We start from the raw sequence: 23,899 nt of genomic DNA, 5'->3' as shown, positions 1-23,899 counted from the left end.
AAACTACAAAAAAATACATAGTTTTTTATCATTCCACGGAATTGGACTGAAAAATAAAAAAGGGGATCAAGTCTCCTCAGTCTCCCCTATGCCTATGCGAATGCAGAGAAAAGTAAATATTTATTAAACTAATCCTTAAGGTACGAGCAATACTCATATTTTTCGAGTTTTAGGATTTTAGTTGATCTACTGGACTTCTGTAGTGATTACCGCAAACGTCTTTAAATAAAAAAGGTTTTAGGGAAAAGACCATAACTCCTCCAAATATGAATATATTTTTAGACTTAGGGGAACCCGGGGCTAGTTAGTGGTTGGTGTAAGTTGGCGGAGTCCCCTTTTCTTCGTTTCTATCAGACGTACGGCGTTGTCTCTCGGTGTGTACCTCAAGTAATATGAAATGCATTTTCCAATATGTTTATGTTGCATAACATTTTGTTTTGTAGAAGTTATGCGCGATATTTTGTTTTCGGGCATACTAAGTAAATATTCATAATTTTGAACATTTTGTGTTATTTAACATGATTTTGAATCCTTTCCACGAATGAATATATTTTGCGATAGACCGTGAATAGAGCTTCCATATGAATATTATACCTATCCACAAACAAAACATGTTTTTAAATACTTTTTTGTAAAATATGCGATTGGGATAAGTTGGCGGTGGTGCATGCGGGGCAAGCTGGCGGTACTATCTACAGTGCAAACATAGTAATCAAATATTTTTATTTCCGGAATCAACCCCAAAATGAGATAATCTTTTTCTTGTTTATCTCACCAATGCAGGAAACATTTACTTCGACCAATTGCCTGAGGAACATCGAAAATTTGCTTTTCAATATGGAGAATCCACCGCAGTCGAAATGCCGGGGTAGTGAGACTGAAATATAGTAGAAAATGTCGGTTAATATACATTTTTATTGAAAAAACATCCAGCACGTTCCATTAGGACCCCTGAAGTAATTGAATTTAAATTTGATTAACTATTTTCTGGCGTGCCACTAACATCCTATACATACCGTCAACTTACCGCGATTTTCCGCGTCACATGTCACAATTAACACTTTGATAAAATTCAAAGATGTTGCCAGCAGTCTGCCATTTTAGGGGTTGTTTTTCCCTTAACTCAGAAATCTTAGTTATGGAACTCACATTTCAACAGGCACATTGAAGCTTTGATTACTACGCTTCTTCATATCTTTCGAGCTGTGTTTAGCCCTATAACGTTGCACTGGGGTACAAATATACCCCACGCCTTCTTTGGAACCGTGTGAAAACGAGAATTTGGCATTTATCGACCTGGGACCCTAACCATAATTCAATTTAGAGTTCCTAGTAAGAGTAGGCAATATGGTATAGCCAGTTTGCTTATTGCCTTTGTTGAACCAGGCATCAAAGTTGGCGTGGGGAACATTTGTACCCCAGCGTACTGGTTATTTTACTACGTAAGTAACAATTAGTATTATATAATCGTTTTTAATCATTTATTTAATTATTTTAATTTAATTTTGAAGCGGAACAAAAATAGTTTTCATTTTTGCTATTTTTTATTGTTTTATTGTTTATTTTTTATAGTTTTTCAAAGCAATGGCTCGCAAGTAAAATTTGCGCACAATAACTGCTGCAACAGTAACATTGCGTATTACCAATGTATTACTGGTCAGAAATATTTTTTTCTTTTTAATTTCCACCCCATTTCGTGGTATTTTCCAAAACCCGATTTTTAAACTTTCACTCTTCAAAATAATTGCACTTTTTCAAAAATATCGAAATTCCATTTCATACTTTTTCAAGACCATTCTTTCAACTTTTAGAATCATTTGATTTTTTTTTGAGATCGGTTAAAAATTCGCAAAGGTATAGTCATTTTTGTGAAAAAAGTCAAAACCACGGTTTTTTCACTTATTATTTTGCTCAAACCAATTTATGTATCATTGATTCAATAAATTCCGTACTTTCACTTACACTGCTGCTTTCGCAATTAAAAAACGAAGAAAATGATTTATTGTGCATTTTTTTTTATTCATTTCGTTTATTTGATAGGCACAAATGCGTTAGCTTGGCGGTGCCAAATGCTTTTGTTTTTACATTTTGGATATCTTAAAACTAGGAGGTTACAATGTTGAAATATTTTTTTTACAAAGGCAAAGAAAGTTTACAGCTATCTTAAGACTAGAAATAAGATTCAATATACAAGAGAGGGCCAAAAGATTTTTTTATGAAAAAATTTAAAACAAGGGATTCACTTTGATATACAAGAGGGGGAGTAATAGTATTTTACGAAATATTTTACGGTTATCTTAAAACTAACAATATAGTTTAGTACACAAAAGGGGGAACAAATATTTATGAGAAATTTCACAGAAATCTTAAAACTAGGGATTCAATTCTATTTACAAGATGGAGGACAAGAGTTTCAATAAAGAGTAAAAATTATAGCTATCTTAAAACTAGGAATACAGAATACTAATTTGAATTTTTTAACTAAAACTTATGCTTGGTCAAGATATTCAAAGGGTGGCTTATTTCTGCATCAGTGTAGCAGCAGTTGTATCAAGGACAGGGGAGAGACAGGAAAAGAAGAGCAAAACTTGCAACATTCACTCGAACGGCGGGGGGGGGGGGGGGAGGGGGATCAGCGAAACAAATTTGCGCCTCAGTATAGTAAGTCGTCGAGTACCGGATTGGCGGATGGTATTATTCGGACCCGCGGGGAATCCTTCAAAAGTCATCGGACCTCGAGTCGCTCTCGCTTCAGTTTCCTTCTATGCAGGCGTAGTGGTAAGGGCGATGGCGGTTACATAGTGGCACTCTGGAGCTGATCGGTTCCACAAGGCAGGAGGAAACTCTAAAAACGAGAAATAAAAGAGAGGAGCTAAATTGGGATATTTATCGTTTTTATGAAGGTATAAATAAGGGAAATATAGGGGAAATCACGAGTTGCCAGCATATCTCGGACTGGTACATTGGGTGGTCTACCTCGGGCCCGAAGGGATTCCTTTAACTGAGACCTGGCGTCACAATACCCGGCGCACACCCAGACAACGTGTTCGATGTCGTGATAGCCCTCGTCACAAGCGCACAGACTACTCTCCGCAAGCCCAATACGCCGCAAATGCGCATCCATGGTGTAGTGATTGGACATAAGTCGGGACATTACACGAATAAAATCCCGACCCACATCCATCCCCCCGAACCAAGGCTTCGTTGATACCTTTGGGATAATCGAATGTACCCATCGTCCAAGTTCCCCATTGCTCCACGAGGTTTGCCAACTGTTGAGCGTCCTCTGACGACAAATACTAAAAAATTCGTTGAAGCAGATTGGTCTTTCGTATATGTCACCATTTAATGCGCCCACCTTTGCTAATGAGTCGGCCTTTTCATTGCCCGGGATAGAACAATGAGAGGGGACCCAAACAAAGGTAATCTGATAAGATTTTTCAGATAACGTACACAAGGACTCCTGTATCTTCCCCAGAAAATACGGTAATTGCTTTTTAGGCTTCACCGCACGAAGAGCCTCGATAGAGCTGAGGCTGTCCGAAACGATGAAGTAGTGATCTGTGGGCAGAGTGTCGATGATCCCAAGGGTGTACTGAATTGCAGCTAACTCTGCGACGTAAACTGAAGCGGGATCATTGAGCTTGAATGAAGCGGTGATAGTATTGTTGAAGATACCGAAGCCAGTGGACCCATCGAGATTTGATCCGTCAGTGTAGAACATTTTGTCACAGTCGACTTCTCGGAATTTATTATAAAATATATTGGGGATCACCTGCGGGCGTATATGGTCCGGGATTCCACGAATCTCTTCCTTCATGGATGTGTCGAAGAATACAGTAGAATCAGAAGTATCTAGGAAACGGACACGGTTGGGATTGTACGAAGAAGGATTGATGCTCTGTGCCATGTAGTCGAAGTACAAGGACATAAAACGGGTTTGAGAATTAAGCTCGACGAGCCTCTCGAAGTTTTCAATCACCAACGGGTTCAGAATGTCGCATCGGATGAGCAATCGATATGAGAGTTCCCAAAATCGATTTTTTAGCGGAAGATCGCCCGCCAGCACTTCGAGACTCATCGTATGGGTCGAGTGCATGCAACCCAAGGCAATGCGCAAGCAACGATACTGGATTCTCTCCAGTTTGATGAAGTGTATGTTCGCAGCGGAGCGGAAACAGAAACACCCGTACTCCATCACCGACAATATCGTTGTTTGGTACAACCTGATCAGGTCTCCTGGGTGAGCACCCCACCATGTTCCAGTTATTGTTCGGAGAAAATTGATCCTTTGTTGGCATTTCTGTTTCAGATACCTAATGTGACATCCCCAGGTTCCTTTAGAGTCGAACCAGACCCCGAGATATTTAAATGTGAAAACCTGGTTGATCGTTGCACCCATTAATAGGAGCTGGAGTTGCGCCGGCTCACGCTTCCTAGAAAAAACAACCAACTCAGTTTTCTCCGTAGAGAACTTAATACCCAGCTGAAGAGCCCAAGCAGACAAATTGTCCAAGGTATTTTGTAATGGTCCTTGCAAGTCGGCAGCTTTGGGCCCTGTAACAGAGACCACCCCGTCGTCTGCAAGTTGCCTTAGCGTGCATGAATTGGCAAGACAATCGTCAATGTCATTCACGTAAAAATTGTAGAGCAGGGGACTTAGACATGAGCCCTGGGGAAGACCCATGTAGCTAAATCGCGATGTTGTTAAATCGCCATGCGAAAAGTGCATGTGCTTTTCAGACAACAGGTTTAGCAAAAAGTTATTTAAAATTGGTGAAAGACCATGCTGGTGCAGCTTCTCTGACAGAATGTTGATAGAAACTGAGTCAAAAGCCCCCTTAATATCCAAGAAGACTGATGCCATCTGCTCTTTGTTAGCATAGGCCATTTGGATTTCTGTAGAAAGCAACGCAAGGCAATCGTTCGTCCCTTTGCCTTTGCGGAAGCCAAATTGTGTATCTGACAGTAAGCCATTTGCTTCAACCCAATTGTCGAGGCGAAACAAGATCATTTTCTCGAACAACTTCCGAATACAGGACAGCATTGCAATCGGCCGATACGAGTTGTGGTCGGAGGCTGGTTTTCCTGGTTTTTGGATGGCGATGACCTTCACTTGCCTCCATTCATAAGGGACAATGTTACCCTCAAGAAACTTGTTAAATAAATTCAACAAGCGCCTTTTTGCAGTGTCAGGCAGATTCTTCAGCAAGTTGAATTTGATTCTGTCTAACCCTGGGGCGTTATTGTTGCACGATAAGAGAGCAAGTGAGAACTCCACCATCGAAAACGGTGTTTCGTTCGCGGTATCGTGAGGAGACGCGACGCGGCACGTTTTCTGTACCGGGACAGAGTCCGGACAGATCTTCTTGGCGAAAGCGAATATCCAACGGTTTGAATATTCCACGTTCTCGTTGGTACTATTACGGTTACGCATACGTCGAGCCGTACCCCAAAGAGTGCTCATCGCTGTTTCTCTCGTTAACCCGTCGACGAACCGGCGCCAATAACTGCGTTTTTTGGCTTTCATTAGACTCTTCATTCGCCTTTCTAACGACGCGTACTGTTGATAGCTAGCGGGTAACCCATCTTCCCGGAAGGCCTTATATGCAGTGGACTTTTCCGCGTACAGCTCTGAGCACTCTTTATCCCACCACAGGGTGGGAGACCGTCCATGGGTATTCGCGCTGGGTACTGGTTTAGTCTGAGCTTGATTCGCACTGTCGAGAATCAAGCCAGCCAAAAACCTGTACTCTTCCTCCGGAGGAAGTTCTTGAGTGGATTCGATTTTAACGGATATCGCGGTCGCGTAACTCTTCCAATCAATGTTCCGTGTGAGGTCATATGAGACATTGATTGTTTTCGATGGTCTTGAACCGTTAGCAATTGAAATCACGATAGGCAAATGATCGCTACCGTGGGGATCAGGGATCACCTTCCACATGCAATCTAACTGTAGCGATGTCGAGCAAAGCGACAAATCCAACGCGCTTGCGCGTGCTGGTGGTGTAGGAATCCGCGTCATTTCTCCCGTGTTTAAGATAGTCATGTTGAAATTATCGCAAAAATCTTGGATTAATGTTGATCTATTATCATCATGAAGACAGCCCCATACCGTACCGTGCGAGTTAAAGTCTCCCAGAACTAGCCGCGGTGCCGGTAAGGATTCCGTGATATTACAAAGCGTTCGGTGCCCTACCGAGGCTATAGGAGGAATGTAGATGGAAGCAATGCAAAGGTCTTTACCTTTGATTAAAACTTGACAAGCGACAATTTCAATGCCTGGTGTCGAAGGGAGGTTAATTCGGTTGAAAGAATAGCACTTTTTGATCCCCAAAAGTACTCCTCCATAGGGGTTTTCTCGATCCAGACGAATTATATTAAAGTCGTGGAAGTTGAGATTTATATCGGAAGTTAACCAAGTTTCACATAATGCGAAAGCATCACATTTTAAACTATTTAGTAAAAATTTAAAGGAATCGATTTTCGGGAGGATACTTCTGCTGTTCCACTGTAGAACAGTGATCGAATCGGTGACCTCGTTCGATGACTTAGCCATCGAAGGATACGATCGCTGCAAGGAGGGGCCATTTAGTAGTCAACTGCTTCAAAAATGTTTGCACTATAGGGAGAAAACGTATCAGAAGGCTTTTAAGAGGATCAGTAACATTGAAAGCTGTGAAAATTAAGTCCACTATGTCAGAAAATTTCATTAGTCCACTACTGGACTGAGTATCTGTTTGAAAAAAGGGGACACTTGGGGTTTTGGATGTCCCTGGAAGTGGTGGGTACTCCTTGTTAGAATTAATATTTCCAAGTCCTGGAGCAAATTGCTTCGGCTTTTGTGCATCACTTCCGTTGGATTTATTGGTTGTAGATGGCGCACTCTGAGTGGATGACACCTTGGCACCCTTACGAGGCAATGTAGGGGAGGCTGGATTTCTCCTCTTCCTGGATTCCCCTGGGTTAACCAAAGATGTTCCCTCTCGTGGGTCGTCAGATTCTTGCTCAACGTTAGCCAAACCAGCATAGGGATTTTCGGACAGGACAGATGGCGAAGCATTCTTTAGCATTTCTGCATAAGAACGCCTTGAGCGTTCCTTAAGGGAGCGCTTAATTTTATCCCCGCGCTGCTTGTACGCAGGACATGATTTAAGAGCATGTGAAGGGCCCCCGCAGCAAATACACTTTTCAGTTTCTTTGTCGCAAGAGTCATCCTCATGCTCTCCTTCGCATTTGCCGCATCGTTTCTTATTTCCACAATATGTGGCTGTGTGGCCCAACTGCTTGCAATTGCTGCAGTTCATGACCCGCGGTACGAACAGGCGAACTGGTAGGCGAACCTTGTCAAGGAGGATGTAGTTGGGAAGAGAGGACCCGGCGAATGTCACCCGAATCGAGCCTGATAGAGAGTAGGTAGTCTTACCTCCCTCGGTGTTTGCGGTATACAATTGTTTGCATTCCAAGATCTTAATCTGTTCATGTGAGGGGTCCTTAAAGCAGCCAACCCCGTGCTCCAACAGTTCTTCGCATTTCAGGCCCGGTTCGGACACTACCCCATCGATTTCACAGGCCACACAAGGCACGTACGCTTTAAATTCCCGCGTAAAGCGCTCACAGCAAGCAATCGCGTTTGCCTGGCCGAGATCATTCACTAGAACACGTATCTTGTTTGCCCGAACACGTGTTATCTGAGTTACGGCCGGGTAATTAGCAGTCAGATCTCGAGAAAGTTTCAATATATTAACCGGTTTTTCTCCGGTCCGAAAATATACCACCCATGGCCCAGAGGAACCTTCTGGGTACTGCTTTATACGGGGAGCAATGCGAGTGTTAGGGGGATCAGGGACTTCCATGATTACATCAGATGGTATTTCGCCCTCGGCCATTTAAGCACGAGGGCAGAGCGTTATATAAACGGGAATGTGTCTTATTATTTGATTACAAGGTAGAGTAAAAGTAGGGAAAAGGAAAGAAAGCAAACGAGGAAAAAAAATAAAGCAAAACTTATCTGCAAACAACGTCGATTGTTCCGCACCAGCGAAAACAATGTACTGGATTTACTGCCGGCACCAGCAGAACGGCAGCTAACGAACGAACAAAGGATGACCTTGACTCACTAAAATTTACACACCGAACACCACTGTGAAATATAACGATCCGTTCCGTTCAAAGGTTGGGAGACGTATGTTTTTATTGTACATTGCTTTTGTTTGCAGTTTTACCTGCAAAAATTGCGATCAAACGCGTGGGGTACATTTGTACCCCAATGCAACGTTCTAGGTTTAACATCCTACATAACATGGAACATCGTGCTCAAACCGACGTTGTTTACACCGACTTATCTGCCGCTTTCGATAAGATTAATCACGATATCGCAATCGCAAAAATGGAATGAATGGTAGTGTTTTGCAGTTGTTTCGATCCTACCTCACAGAAATAGCGGTTGTCATAGGAGATTGTCAGGCCCCCACCTTCATTTCTACGTCAGGAATACCTCAAGGAAGCCACTTGGGACCGTTGATATTTCTGCTATACTTCAATGATGTACATCTAGTTCTGAAGACTCCACGATTGTCCTTCCCAGATGACCTCAAGATATTCCGCCTAATTCGTTTAATTGAAGATTGCAGATTTGTCCAACCGCAGCTTGATGTCTTTGCTGATTGGTGTAACACGAACCGCATGTGCGTGAACCCGAAGAAGTGTTCGGTAATATCGTTTTCACGGAAAAAGGATTCGATTCATTTTAACTACCGTCTACTAGAAACAGACATTGAACGCGTCAGTCACGTTAAAGACCTGGGAGTGATTCTGGATTCTCAACTCAAGTTTAAACAACACGTCCCCTATGCAGTTGATAAAGCATCTCGAGCACTGGGATGCATCTTCAGAATAGCCAAAAATTTTACGAATATCTATTGTCTCAAATCGCTCTATTGTTCGTTATCGCGATCAATTCTAGAATGTTGCTCTGAATTTTGGAGTCTAAACTACATTAATGGCGTTGAGAGAATAGAGTCCGTTCAGCGATGCTTTTTACGTTTCGTGCTTCGTAAATTGCTATGGAGAAATCCTTCCCGACTACCTCGCTATGAAAACCGGTGTCAGCTAATTCAACTAGAGCTCCTACATGTTCGAAGGAATGCTCCAAGAGCTTTGTTCATCGCTGACACTCTGCAAGGTCGTACAGATGCCCTGCTATTTTGGAACAAATCAACATAAACGTCGCACCTCGAACACTACTCAACAACATTATGTTAAGATTACCATTCCGACGCACTAACTATAGTATGAATGGAGGCATCACTTATCTGCGACGAATTTTTAACCAGGCAGCTTCAGCATTCGATTTCATCGTTTCTCGACAAACTCTGCGTATACGTTTTTCCAGACTATTAAATCAATTAGCTAACAACACTTGACCTTGTTTTTAATTATTGTATGACTATTGTTTTTGTGTGCTTGATTGTTAGAAATTAGATTGGTATTAAGGCCAACATCATTGGGGCTTTGATATGCCTGTTGATGTATTAAACAAATAAACAAATAAACTTCATCGTCTCATCAGAACCCGACACTGATTTAGCGACCGAACTAAGCTAGCGCCAGATTGACACTAGCTCCAAAAAACGAAAACACTATTTGTGTTTTTGAGTCCCGTCACTAAGTTAGTGTAGGATTCTGATGAGACGAAGTCGAATCGCAAATTCCATAGCTAATAAGTCAATTGAACAAAACTAATAGAATGAATAAATGGATAAGACTAATAAAATGAATTACGAAAAACCAATAATATTAGAAAATTAATAAAATGAAAGCAATAGCAAAATAAATTAAAGAAATAAAATTAATAAGGGGGATAACCGAACAGGATGAATAAAATTCATTGTATTAATTTGAAATTGAAATTAACAAAATGAATCAAATCATTAATACGAAAAATAAACGGAAGCCATTAACGGCCAGCGTTAATCGTTAATAAAGTTCGCCAGACCGTGTGGTAACTGATGTCGAGTTGATATGTCAGAGGATTGCATTGATTATATTTCGGTTTAATACGCATTATGATTTCATAGCATGCTCATTTCGATGCTGTTCGATCACAAGGCGTGAAGCTTTTTTCTGGATTTCAACATGAAATCCACAAGATCCCTAGTTCAAGTAATCGTACTTGAAAATATTCATATATAGCTAGTTCACCGAACCGATCTCATACACTGCCCATGATCGCATATCAGTCCCATAAAGATAGGAAATCCCATATAAAACGGGACAACTATGCGATCATGGGTAGTACAACCGTTTAAAAAAATTGTAAAAAGATCTTCGAGATGGATTTAAACACATATTTTCTTAAATATTGTACAAATTTACCAAACCAAATGTTTTACACTAGACTTGTTTTTAAAACATCATAAACGACCAAATATTACATTTTCTTTGTATATTGTGGTGACTTTTGATGTATAGATTATGAGATATGGCTAGGGAATCAAATATCCCCAAGGATCAAGTGTCCTCACTCTCCCCTCCGGCAAAGAAGAAGGAGCAAACTCGAACGATCAGTAAGTAACTAACTATGAGCTCACAGAAGCATCGCAGCGACTGAAATCAAAGAAAGCCCCGGGTCCAGATGGAATACTAAAAGTGGTGCTGAAAACTGCGATCCTGGCATACTTGGACATGTTCAGGATAGTGCTGCGGATGTTTTTAAATTAAGGCAACTTCCCCGAAATGTGGAAAATACAAACGCTGGAGTTGCTGCCAAAGCCAGGGAAGTCCCCGGGCGATCAAGCAACACATAGGAAATGGTACTGACAATTGGTCGGTGTTAAGTCAGACCGGACTAAGACATTTTAATTCGAAAATAGTTTTTTGCCATAAGTCATTACAATCCAGTGTTATCATTATCTCACTTTTTGATATTTTGCGTCTTAGTCGAACAATTGATGTTATATAGTACACTACAATTTAAATAACAAAATGATTTCGGTTCATATGGGAAATTTTTATGTGATTTCATTCTCCAACCCCTAACTCCAGAACTAGAACTTCGATCCAAATAAAATTCAATAGCTGCCTATGACGATGCTACCTCTTTCATTTGATCCTGTTGAAATAGACCCACGCACATAAATAAGATAATCAAGATGAATAAAATAAACAAACAAACAAATAAATAAATTGAATAAACTTTGCTATTTCTCTCACTAATAAGAAAATAAGTTAAAACTATTTTGTGCAGGACGGCAAAATGCCTTTCTCAGTTAAGTGAGGATAACGATCAATAAGGGGCAGCCAACTTGATGACAAATAATAGACGCAGTCCCGATAGCACAAAAGTTCTGATTTAAACTAAGTTTCTTCTCACGGTGAGATGTAATAAAGTGCGTTCGCAATGACTTGCTTGTAGAACCACCATGTTTCAATCTTGCTGTGAACTCATTCAGGCCAGAACTGCTGCGGTGGCGGAACATCATCCTTTACCAGCGGTTTTAACCCTCCGGCACTCGCGCGAATGGCTCCCCGAATGAGTAGCCGCTGGTTCTGGAAGAAGACTTCGCTAGAGTTTCGGAAGGTGTTGCACAAAATACAACGGCGCGAGTACCGGAGAGTCAAAGTGAACTCTCATAGTATTACACAGTTTAAGTCACCTTCGAGTGTTAGGTTTAACAAATTAGAAAGCGCGTCGCCCTGCTTGAATCCACCTAACGTTAGAAATGATTTGGATGTTTCTCATGTAATTCTTACACTTGATTTTGATTGGGGCGTCATGCGAATCAGCCAAATCATCTCATCGGAATGCCATATTCAAGCATTATTAGTTCAATTCATTTCACGGCATCGTTCGCTGCATTGACATCCAACAACAGATGATGTATTCGTAAATTGTATTCTGGAAAATTATCCAGGGTTTACCACAGCGTAAACATCTGATCCATCGTTGATTGGCATTCTCGGAAACCGCTGTGATTTTCACTAAGGATCCGTCAACAGGTTCAGTCTGCCAGCAGCACACGGGAGAGAACCCTATATGTGGTATACAACAACCGTTCTGCCACGATAGTTATTCAACATCAAGATTTTTGTCGTAAAACAGAAACAAATATTTGATTTAATCAAAAAAACATAAATCAAAAATGCTGAATTAGTACTAAAAACTTTCATTATTACCTTAAAACTTACATTAGCTACGTACGAAACTCCAGTGTCTATTGAAGATCGTATAATGGTGATATTGCAGTCCCATAAGTGTTGATGCTAACACTGTCATTTAAACCAACCGATTGGATTCCGATAATAAGATTGAAATCAAACATACACCATAGTCGAGATAATGCAAAGCAGTCAGTCAGTACCCATGAAAATCAAAATCACCAACAAACGTGATAACCTATAATCTTAACCAGTTGAGAACATATATGCACAAAGCAAAACCACAACATCACGAAACTAATGAGCTTTTCGTGGGCATTTCTCGGGTCATTATATCATATAGGGCAACTGGGAGTAAACCCGACATCTTAAGCATTAATATTTTCCTTAAATACTACAGAGAAAAATTATATTTGAAGCGCAGTTTACTTGCGCAGATTTTTACAAAGTTTAAATCTGACAGCATTTTTAGAATATATGTTTGTGTTGTTAAGTGTAATTATGAGTATATGAGTATGTGAGTATGTAAGATGTGAGTATGTGGTTGCAGAGTACTTTCCAATCTGTAACTGATATAATGTTTTGATAGGTAGAGCAAATCGAATCAAAAACAGCTTATCGGCCGATTTGATGAGACCTGAAATGCCGGTATTTTATGTCGCTGGAATATTTTTTACAGGAGCACCCAACATTTCAACACCATCATACATACTTTATTCGATCTAATTCAAATGTTTCAATTGGTTCACAGCACACTAACAGTTTTATATAAGCCAGCTGAATGAAAATAAACCCTCAAGTAGTGTGTGTGAAATGATTTGCATAAAACTCTAAGAAAGGGGAAGAGAGTTAGAGGTTAGGGGAAGTGTTTTAAACTAGGACTAACTTAGGATTACGGCTAAAAAGTCAAAATATATTTTGAATAGAATTTCCGGAAGACCATAATTGGTCAAACACAGTTCACAGCAATCAACGAAAGAGAAAACTTTGAAATTAGCTAATAAGAACTTTTCAATGAATTTTCACTATTAACATAATATAATAATAGTGTTATTTAAACATTACGAATATTTCCAGTCATTTGTATTGAATAACAAACATGCCCAACTGTTTAAACAGCGCAACAGTCTTACCCACCCAATGAATGTTTATTTCACTCCAACAGTGTTTTATATTTTTTTTTATTAAAATCACGATTCATATGATTTTATTACTCAAACTGATCTTCAACTGGATGGTATGAAGTCAGAATGGACTAAGTGATATTGTATTGATTTCGAAAAAGAAAACGAGCTTAAAGTTTGAATCGCAGCATGCGTTACATTAAGAAATTATTTTTTGCCATAATTCTTGCTTATTTTAATAATATATAATATTCCAAATCTGGTAAACATCGAATATAGCTGCAGAAATTATTTATCCAGTGCTACCATTATCCCTTTTTTAAATTTTGCGACTTGTCCGGTCTGACTTAATACCGACAAACTGTATTCTGCTGACAACACTGAAAATCGATAAGAATGTGGAATTAGTCAAATTTTAGCACTCACAGTCTACTTTCTACTTCTGCCCAAATCAGACGTACAATCGAACCAAGTGAACAACAACTAGCAACCTTTCGATCTAGTGTGCATTGTCTCGAAAACAAAGGAAACTTTTAATTTATTCTTGCAATCATGAGTAATGTTGACGAAAAATCTCTGCTCCGACCCAACACAGCGGTCGTTGACTTTAAATTCTGTTCAATAAGATTGAGTTTTCGTGAAGGTGAAGATGCAGTTTAAGCTCAAGGAGGTTATGTATCTACAGTATCATGATCTTCGTAATGTCGTACTCATATCATTCAACACGTTAGCACAAGCTGAACGTTTCGTTTTGCAGAACAACTTGAAGCACGTGGCTTAAAGTGATAAAGTTGGACTTGGAGATTCCCGTGTATATAGAAAAAGACTATGTAGATGTAAAGTTACATGACCTATCACCACATACCCCTCCTGATCTAATCGCAAAATACATGTCGCGATTCGGAGAAGTAGAATCAGTTACACGTGATACGTGGAGAAATTTCTTCCCGGGTACACCTAACGGTGTTCTTGTGGTGAGGATGCGGATCGAAAGACCTATCCCAGGGTGTCGACTCATTTCTGAAAATGAAATTCCCTGATTTTCCAGGTTTTTCCAGACCTTTTTATAAATTTTCCAGAGTGCTCAAACAAATCAAATTAAATTAACATTTTTCAATGTCTATCGTTTGAGCTTACACCATTTTTTCATTTTTAGTTAGTTTTAAACTTTTTGTATCTTCCATTTCAATTAAACCACTTTTGGTCTTTTAACTGTCATGTAATCTAAATATTTCCAAATCTGAAAAATTGTTACCAAGCTCGAGGGATGACCGACAAGCAAATGAGTGTATGGGACCGTGTATAAAAGGAGGAGCTAGTGTTCTGGAAAAATAAGCGGATTGACATTTTGGGGATGAATTTCCTCATAGTGTTATGTATTTTAGTCTGTGTGGAAATGGTGATGAGTCTAGGATCTTCCGTTAATCTTTCGGCAGTCGCGCTGGTGCACTGAGTGCACGCTGCTCTGAAAAGCTAGTGAATAGTCTGTGGGCAACTGCGGCTGCTCATTCAGTGTCATGCGCGACTTTCTGAGGGTTAAATAGGCACCCTTTTAACATACTCTAACGTATGCGGAATCAAATTTGGACAAAATTCAAAAGGCAATATTTTTGTAGAAAACCCTTTATTAAATGTTCTCTCTATATGAAAACATTTGTTAGCTTATTAACTTAATGTGGTATAAAAATTGAGTCCATTCGAGAAGTTTTATGACAGTTTGCAGAAACTTTTTGCAAAGGAGTCGAAAAAATTGATGTTGGCATATTCTTAATCTTTTACTTAATTTTGATTATCGTGTTTGTTAGTTTTAGGTCAAAAATTACTGGCGTATACACTCTGCATCAAATTATCACAGAAATTCTCATTTGGACGCAATTGCGGTACATTTGGAGGGTTATCAGCCTTTTGTACAAAAGGTATGCCATAATCCTCCAATGCGCTAAAACTTTTTTTTTGGCATAACAGCTAGGTGCCAGATTGGCCGTTCGCTGTCATTTTGTTCACATGGTTTCTCCTAGCGGGTCGAAATTAACACTAGATGTTTAAAATAAGTGTGCCAAGAGTATGACGTTTAGTACGGGGCCTTTTTGTTTTAATGTTGGAAGCGTTGTCCAAATTTCATTCCGCATACGTTATTTTATTCCAAACATCCTTGAAGGTGGTCGTAACCCATTCTTAGGTCAATTTTCAATGTAAAGTTTGTTCGCGACAAAATATGGAAACCTAAAAACACGTAGATCTCTAGATATATTCAACCAAAAATGATTTTTTTTTTACAAATATGGACGCATGTCTTTTTATCCAAAAATACATAATTCGTTGACATGTTAAATGCGCTTTCAAAAATGGGTCGAAAGAAATGCGACTTAGAAATAATATGTGCGGTCCAAACGGAAATCAAAAGGTATCTCATTGGAATAGTTCTAAAAAGCTTGGCTAATCGGCAAGCTCTGTTCACAACGTTTCCAAAACGTCTAATACTCGATTTTCATCAGCTACATATAAAAGAAATGTAAAATACAATCTCAAGAAACGACGAAATGGATTCGATAGTGAGACAAACATTCTGCTCGTACACTAATAAAATAATAATAAAATAAAAACGTCAAATGTGTTTGTGTATAATTCGAAGCATCATTAAGGAACGAAGTCATTGAATGTATTGATTATTCCGAATTATGGTGATAGGCAGAATATGAGGGCTAAAAACTTCTTCGAAAATTGTAGCGTGGATATTCTACCAATTTTTCCTGTGTGGCAATGGATTACAAAACTTGGACGTAGAAGACTTCAACCATGCTTCATGGTATGTAACGAAATGAAGTATTAAAGTAATTCTGAACGATAGAGAAGTCTAAATTTCTCAAATATTTGGTAAAGCAGGGTGTTCTGCAACAGTGGGTGAACCAGTAAAAACTTCATACCAACAGGAAGATATCCCAGAATATGTACTGAGAAGATTGTTTACAGAAGCGGTTTTAACCACTTCTGTGCAGTAATAATCCGCTTTTTATGTTCTGGTTAGATTTGGATTCTTCTTTTTAACCTTCCGGAAGTCACGTTAGTGCACTGAGTGCACGCTGCTCTGAAAATCTAGCGAAATCGTCTGAGCGCACCAGCGGTTGCTCGTTCAGTGGGCCATTTGCGCGACTTCCGGAAGGTTAATAATGATTGTGTTGTTGATACAAAATCATCCAGCACTTTTCCACAACTTTAAAGTAGGAGCATAATTCTAGAAAATGTCGAATAATCACAAGAAAACACAGACAGGTCTGCGAACAAATTATAGAAACCGGTTTTTGGTAAGTTTACTTGTGATTTGAGACAAACAGTTTTTTAGTCTCTCATTTGCCTGCTTATGATTTTTCCCACCAATTCTATGAGATTCCCTCTACACATAAGACAATTATGCATTGAACGGCAGTGAAAAGGTCAGTTGAAAATTCCATCTTGAAATAAAATAAATACAAACAAATAAATAAATAAAGCGATTTTTAATGCAATCTGGCGATAGCAGCACACAAAAAAGGACACTAGTCTATATTCTATCTCTGCTCAAGCTAGTGCTATAATTTAAGCAAACGTAAAAGTCGCCACGATCTATGGTGAGTGATAATACACTGCCGATTTTTTTTTTGCGATGATCGTTTGTCTGTTTGTTGTGAGATGAGTGAAGCTTCGCAACAAAAGGGAGGCAAACTTCGGTTAAATACACTATTTGTTGATTTTATATATTTTCGTATCTGCCCGTACGTTAGCGGAAAATGATATTGAAACTGAAGCTTGCGAAAGTCGTCTTCATACAGTTCTATTATACACGGAAACCCTTATTGAAAACGTTGAATTGTTAAGCGGAGTTGAGTGTTTAACCGTTAGGTAACGACATAGTACGCGAGTACCTTTCCAGATTTCAATTAAAATTACAATGTGCTTTCCATAACTAGAACCTGAAACTTGGTGACATCATAGTACATCACTAGGCATAAATTTTAGTGAGATAAAATTGAAGATGTAGACCTGAGCGAACGTTTTGGTCGTTTCTACCGCATAGCAGACTGACAGGGTAATGGTCATTACTATTATAATTTTAAACTTATTCTAATATTTGTAGGTGGTTTGGAATCAGGAAGTCATCTACTTTTTTAATCCTGTTATAAGGAATCGTATGAGATCTTGTTTCCGGACACCCGGTCCTGGAGATGTGTCCCAGCTTTGAAATACTATTTGTAAATTTCAAAGAATCCTAGTAATATGGATGTCAAAATTCTGGGTTTTGCCACAGAGATTGTTAACAATCGTTATGGGGCTATCTGATAATTTGACCCCGGAGCGGTCGTCACAACTTTATTTAGTTTCTTAATAATTCTGTCTGTCAGTGAGCGGAGCAGATAAATGACTTCAGCTGCAGACAAAAAATAGGGGCAGCCAACGTGCGCGAATAAGAAGTATGAAAGCGTGCGTTACCTAATACCGCTATGGACTAGCACTGAACACGAGTGGAATTGAGTAGCGCTTAGAATTAACTCGATGGCTAGTACATTAAAGAACTTGAATAAAACAAGTTTACGCCGTTGAGAATTAGTTGATTACAAACCCCAAAATTGGTCATATAAGCAAAAAATAAGCTGCCGCAAAACAAGAAATCAGCTACGATGCGATATACTGTTATACGGTCATAAAGATTTATTTCAAGAATCGGCAATTTTTTGACGTAGGATTACGTCTTTGTTTTCGATATGGGGGTGCACTTTGAAAATTCTACAAAAATGGTATGTAACGAAAAGTGGTCTAATTTTGAACGCAAATAATTCAGCCATCTCCCGATAAATTTTCAATTTTTTTGCATGAATCTCCCCGAAATACTTTTAAGAATGGATTCCAATAGATAATCCCAAAGATTTTTGATATCATGGTATTAAAAATTTAAATAATATACAACCTTGTCAGAATATCGCGCAATTACACACAGAAGATAGCGCTTCCCAAGCCCGGTACGACAGATTTGCGTACCTAGCGCGCTACGCTTCTATGAATAACGTTATCATCGACTATTTAAAGAACGAATTTGGCCGGACAAGCTCAGTTGCCTGTTGAACGGCAGGTGGAGCAGATCACTGCGCTGTGTGTTTTCACAGCCAGTGTAGCTGAGTGAGATGTCCGTTACACTGCTTGTGAAGATACGCTATCTAGTGCTATGCTTTCTTTTGTGTTGTGCTCGTTTCCAGCACACTTTTATGTACAATCTCGAATACAGTTATTCCTACACAAAATCGCTTGTACATTCGAGCTCCATTTGCAAACACGGCTAACATAGTGCCGTGATACTAGTTGTCTCTTTCGCTCTACCCATCATCATCCGCGTTGACTCATTTTGCTTTGTTCGCTTGGGTTCAATGTTTGAGGCGAATGTAGGTATATCAAATTTGTTGGCAGGGTTACTATATTTACAGATTTTTTCTGTAATGTCAGAGATTTTTTTTCACAATTTTTGATCACAGATTCCTTTTCACAGATGGTAGATTTTTGGCATTTTGATGAAAATTGGATAGATTTTTGGAAATATTGTGATTTTTCGGAAATTTACCACAGATTTTTTCCTGTTTCAGTCATCACAGATGGTAAAATGATATTTTTGACCGAAACACAGATTTCAATGTGGCATCTCTGTTTGTTAACGGATGCATGTGTAACCTGCATGATAGCAATCTGTGTTTTCATTGCGCAAAGACGAAAACTTTCTTAGCAACAAATTTACACGGATCGATGGAAAGCACAGATATATGATTAAGACCACTGCATTCGCTACATTTGTATACGTACTTTAGGAAAGTTAAAATGATGACAAAATAAAACTAGAAAGCTTGTTCAACACATGAAATATGATTATATTGTCTAAAATTTGATTTTTCTTCACCGGTCCGGGTTTTTTTTACCACGCACAATCGAAAAGTTTGTACAATTTTTAAAACTGATCGTGCGCAATAGTTACAGGTATTAGTTCGGTCACGGTTTTCTGTCTTCTTTCTTCAGATCTTCTCAAATAAGTTTAATCGGATTCGATCACCTACTACAAATGAAATGATCTGATAACCAAGAAGGTTTGGTTCAATATGTAACATTCGATGTTGATTGGTTGTGCTTAAACTATTCGCAAGAAATATATTTGATTTATTATTACTCAAAATGTACTAAGAAAATAAATATTTTACATTAAGTAGTATAGTCCTACGTTTACAGTTCCTGCAACCCCATAGAGCTGCCCCTTGTAGTTTTTAAAGAATTTATTGCTTTATTATTTTGGAAATGCAACTAGATTACCAACAATATGTCCGATTTAATAGGCATAATTACTCTACCACTCTGTATCTCTAACATTATTGACCCATCTTTTTCGTCTACAATTTGTAACCATAAAAAATACCCACGGTTCGGCCAAGCTAATGCATTAAGCCGTGTCATAGTAAACGGCCTGTGCACATCAAGTGTACTTATATGTATTTACCTTGAGTCAGAATAATCACAACGATGCCGTCGATAAATCAATTGGCATCCATATAAAATATTATATATGAGTAATTCCACGTCAGATTTACAACCATTTTTTTTGCAATCTTTAGCTGAAAATTGTTCACACTATGTTTTGTTTTTGTAATATGATTATTTTTTTTTCAATTTATGAGTTTGTAAAATTTTGAATTTTATTGAATTGAACATTTTTCAATCACCGATTACTCAGAAACTATTCAATTTGTATGTATGTATGTTGGTAGCCACCATCCTAGCTCGAGTCTTGCTCTGCATGCGGCTCCACTTAACGGCACGCTCAAATTTCGTTACAATTCTGCATTCAGCATACCACTGTATGAAAGACCAAAAGAGGGGTAGCGGACCCGTAGGCAATTACACCTACTCAGTATCCGCTGGAATCAATAAATCTTCTACTCAGAAACTATTCAATTTGTAGAAAAAATATTAAATAATTTATTAAGTTTCCTTTTCGCATGAGATCACCGAAATTGTTTTTGCAATGCATATTTGTTTTTGCTATGTAACTTATATATTCTGAAAATACTAGAAGCAAATTTTTTTAAGTTGAACCAAAAACATTTTATTATTTTTTGAAATCATTTACACTCAGGTTTTTTTTTACGCGGGGGATACGAGCCGCGTAAATGAAAACCGCGTAAATGAAAACCGCGTAAATTTCAAAATCCGCGTAAATGAAAACCGCGTAAATTTCAAAATCCGCGTAAATGAAAACCGCGTAAATTTCAAAATCCGCGTAAATGAAAACCGCGTAAATTTCAAAATCCGCGTAAATGAAAACCGCGTAAATTTCAAAATCCGCGTAAATGAAGACCACTTAAATTTAAGAATCCGCGATAAAGGGAACCTCATTGATGGATACCGCGTAAATTCCAAAATCCGCGTAAATCAAAACCGCGTAAATTTCAAAAACCGCGTAAATGAAAATCGCGTAAATTTCAAAATCCGCGTAAATGAAAACCGCGTGAATTTCAAAATCCGCGTAAATGAAAACCGCGTAAATTTCAAAATCCGCGTAAAAAAAACCGCGTAAAAAATACCGCGCAAAAAAAACCGCGTAAAAAAAAACTTGAGTGTATATCGTAAAAATAAAAATTTCGGAATGGATCTCCAAGTACTTCACGAGATAATACAATTATAACAGGTCTGTCACTGGTCGTTTGGTGTAAAACTGGCTTGTTTTCAGTTTATAACTGTAATATCTCGCATTGTATTTTGATATCCACTGCAGATTTTTTTTAAAAAAAAGATTAAACATGATTCTTAATATTTAAAATGGGCCCAACTTTAAAAAAAAAATCAATTTGTTTATAATAAATGCAGATTTCATAAGCTATATAACAAAAAATATTTTTTATGTTTTTTCGATAAGCTCATGCAAAAACTACTTTTTGTAAATATTTTTTTCCATGCAGTTATCAGTGATTGAAAAATGTCCGATTTTATAAACTTCAAAAGTTACAAATCTAATAACTTGAAAAAAGTATCATATTCAGCCAAAACAAAAAATACCTACGTGTTAATTATTTTTAGCTAAAGAATGCAAGAAAAAAATTTGGAAGGAATTCAAATTTTGGTGGTAAATCTGACGGGGATGACCCATATAACCATTGTCGTGAGAAGTTGTAATTATGATGGATCGAATATTGTTATTCTCCCTAGTAAAAATGTGTTGAGGGGAGTAAGTGCGTTCAACCGAATATTTGAGCCAATATTTTCCAGTCGCATTTAAAAAAAATATTAACACCAGGTCGAAATTTCTCCCTGATTTGAATACAAATTCCCTGAAAATTCCAGGTTTTTCCAGGTCAAATAGAATTCCCTGAAATTCCCTGATTTTCCAGGTTTTTTCCAGGAATCGCCACCCTAATCCCCTCCCACTTGACTATAAAATTAAAAACCCACTAAGCTACTATTAATCAAACTACGTTATGCACCCATGAGGGGCAAACTCCTACGTGCAAGTATTGTAATGAGACAGCGCACCACGGACAACCTAAGATACAGAGGAGAATGCATCTCTACCGATTGCCAACGCATCCACGGCAAACCAACCCAAAAAGAATTTTCAATAGCAATACCTGAACCACAAACGGTTGCCAAATTTGTGGCAGCTGTTCAGTCCATATTGACAACTGCCAAAGCAGCATCCAGCACCCCTGAAACAACTGTAAGTAACATCGGTGATGAAGATTATAAGAATGACGACGGATTTACATTGGTCACCCGTAAGTGCAAGAAGCAGGAAAGAACATCTGGTCGCGAGCACTAAGGCACTTTTAACGATGATGACCTTGATGTGGAGGACAGGAGACAATTAAACGGTCCCCATGACACAGTAGGCGAGCCGCGAAAGAAGGTCTCCGCTCGCAACAAAAAGTTGCGGGCACGAGATTCAACGGACAAACAATAATATTTGTTTTTATTTTTATTTTTTACATATTGTACACACATAAAAGATCCACGGCTCCGTTAAGCTACCACTATGAGCCGTGTCAAATAAACGAAATATAAAAAAAAATTAGCGCTCGTGCACTTAAGGACATTATACATGCGAGCCACAACATAGCTGCTGCGCCACATACACCCCTCTCCCCTGCCTAACCATGTATGACATGAGCAAATATGCTACTTAAGAAGCTAGAATATTTTTCTATACAATCAATCCGAGTTGTTGACGGAATGCCATCTGTAGCTCCTATTTTGTGCGAAAATATCGCCTCTCTTCACTTGGGGTTTCTTTTCGAAACACTTATTTTCGTTTTCATTGCACTTTTTCAAATGCACTTTTTTCACACACCACTGCAAAAACACTCGCGAATATCTTCACCTTAAACTCATAAAATCGACCAACCAAAAATAGCATTCGGGCGAATAAATTTTTTACATTCGACGTACCAATATAAAATCAAAGTGCCTCCAAATGGTTTATAAAAATAATACTAGTAATAACCTTTCATTATAATTATTGTTTTGGTTTTCTGGAAAAAGTCACGTAGTGGCGGGTTTACTCCCACGTGTATACATACATGCTGTCAAACGGGCATCTAACCGAGTGACATTCATTTTCTTATTTACTGTTGTTCTAGATATTCCAACCAGTAAACCACACATTACCGGCCTCAAACCGTACTACCGAGTGGGGGACCTGCTGGCGGGCAATTGCACATCCCACAACTCGAAACCAGCGGCCAATCTGACCTGGTTCGTGAACAGCAACGAGGTAAGTACACACGCAGTCCTTTGCCTTGAAGGAGATGCGAATTAATCAACAAACCGGGCAAATCAACATGACAGCAATGTACATATCACTACATGTTGAGTGATTTTCAATGTGTATATAATGGAATACAAGAAATTTCGTTTGCTATGAGCTAAACTTTGAGTATTCATTGATATCTATCTGGAAAATTGAATTAATCAAAAACAGCGAAAACATAACTGAAAATATTGTCCAAGGTTCCCAAACGAGAAAAAAATAGGTTTACGAGAAAAAATAGGTTTAGGAAGTCAAGTCGCAGGCTTTGGGCATAGGAAACGCAAATGCAGAGTTCTGATTGTTTTTGGTGAAAATGCGGTCGTTAAAATGATTGATATCATCCATCGCTCTGCTATTTATTACCGATTGCTAAAACTGTACTATCAATTAATAAATATTTCCATCTCCTAATGGATGATCTAATATTCTAGGTCAATCCAAAACAAACGGTACCATATCATATTTGGAAAAATTCGGAAACTGGACTAGAAACCTCAACGCTTGGACTATTCTTTCATATGACTCACCATTACGTGGGACGTGGCAAGCTGAAAGTAAGTATTTGTAGTGCAATGTAATATACATATGTAATGTACACTAGAGATGGTCGGGTTCGGGTTTTTGGACCCGAAAACCGGACCCGACCCGAACCCGTCGGGTTTCGGGTCGGGTTCGGGTTCTGTAAATTTAAGCTTCTCGGGTTCGGGTCGGGTTCCGGCTTTTCAAGTTAGAAATTCTCGGGTTCGGGTCGGGTCCGGGTTCTTGAAATTTTTTAACTTTCGGGCTCGGGTTTTTCAAATTACAAATTATC

At 38.7% G+C, this 23,899-nt stretch overlaps 1 protein-coding gene across 1 annotated transcript in view; it reads left to right on the top strand.

Annotated features, from left to right (window-relative positions):
• The window catches only part of LOC131681264 (uncharacterized), an 87,638-nt gene that overhangs the window by 50,003 nt on the left and 13,736 nt on the right, over nt 1-23,899 (top strand). Inside the window, exons 4-5 of the mRNA XM_058961980.1 lie at nt 22,919-23,052; nt 23,520-23,642. Coding sequence (XP_058817963.1) covers nt 22,919-23,052; nt 23,520-23,642 — 257 coding nt within the window. The remainder of the gene's footprint in view (nt 1-22,918; nt 23,053-23,519; nt 23,643-23,899) is intronic.

Source organism: Topomyia yanbarensis, chromosome 2, assembly GCF_030247195.1.
Source record: "Topomyia yanbarensis strain Yona2022 chromosome 2, ASM3024719v1, whole genome shotgun sequence".
NCBI classification, from domain to species: domain Eukaryota; kingdom Metazoa; phylum Arthropoda; class Insecta; order Diptera; family Culicidae; genus Topomyia; species Topomyia yanbarensis.
The sequence above is the reverse complement of the archived record's forward strand: the minus strand, read 5'-3'. Positions and strand labels throughout refer to the sequence as shown.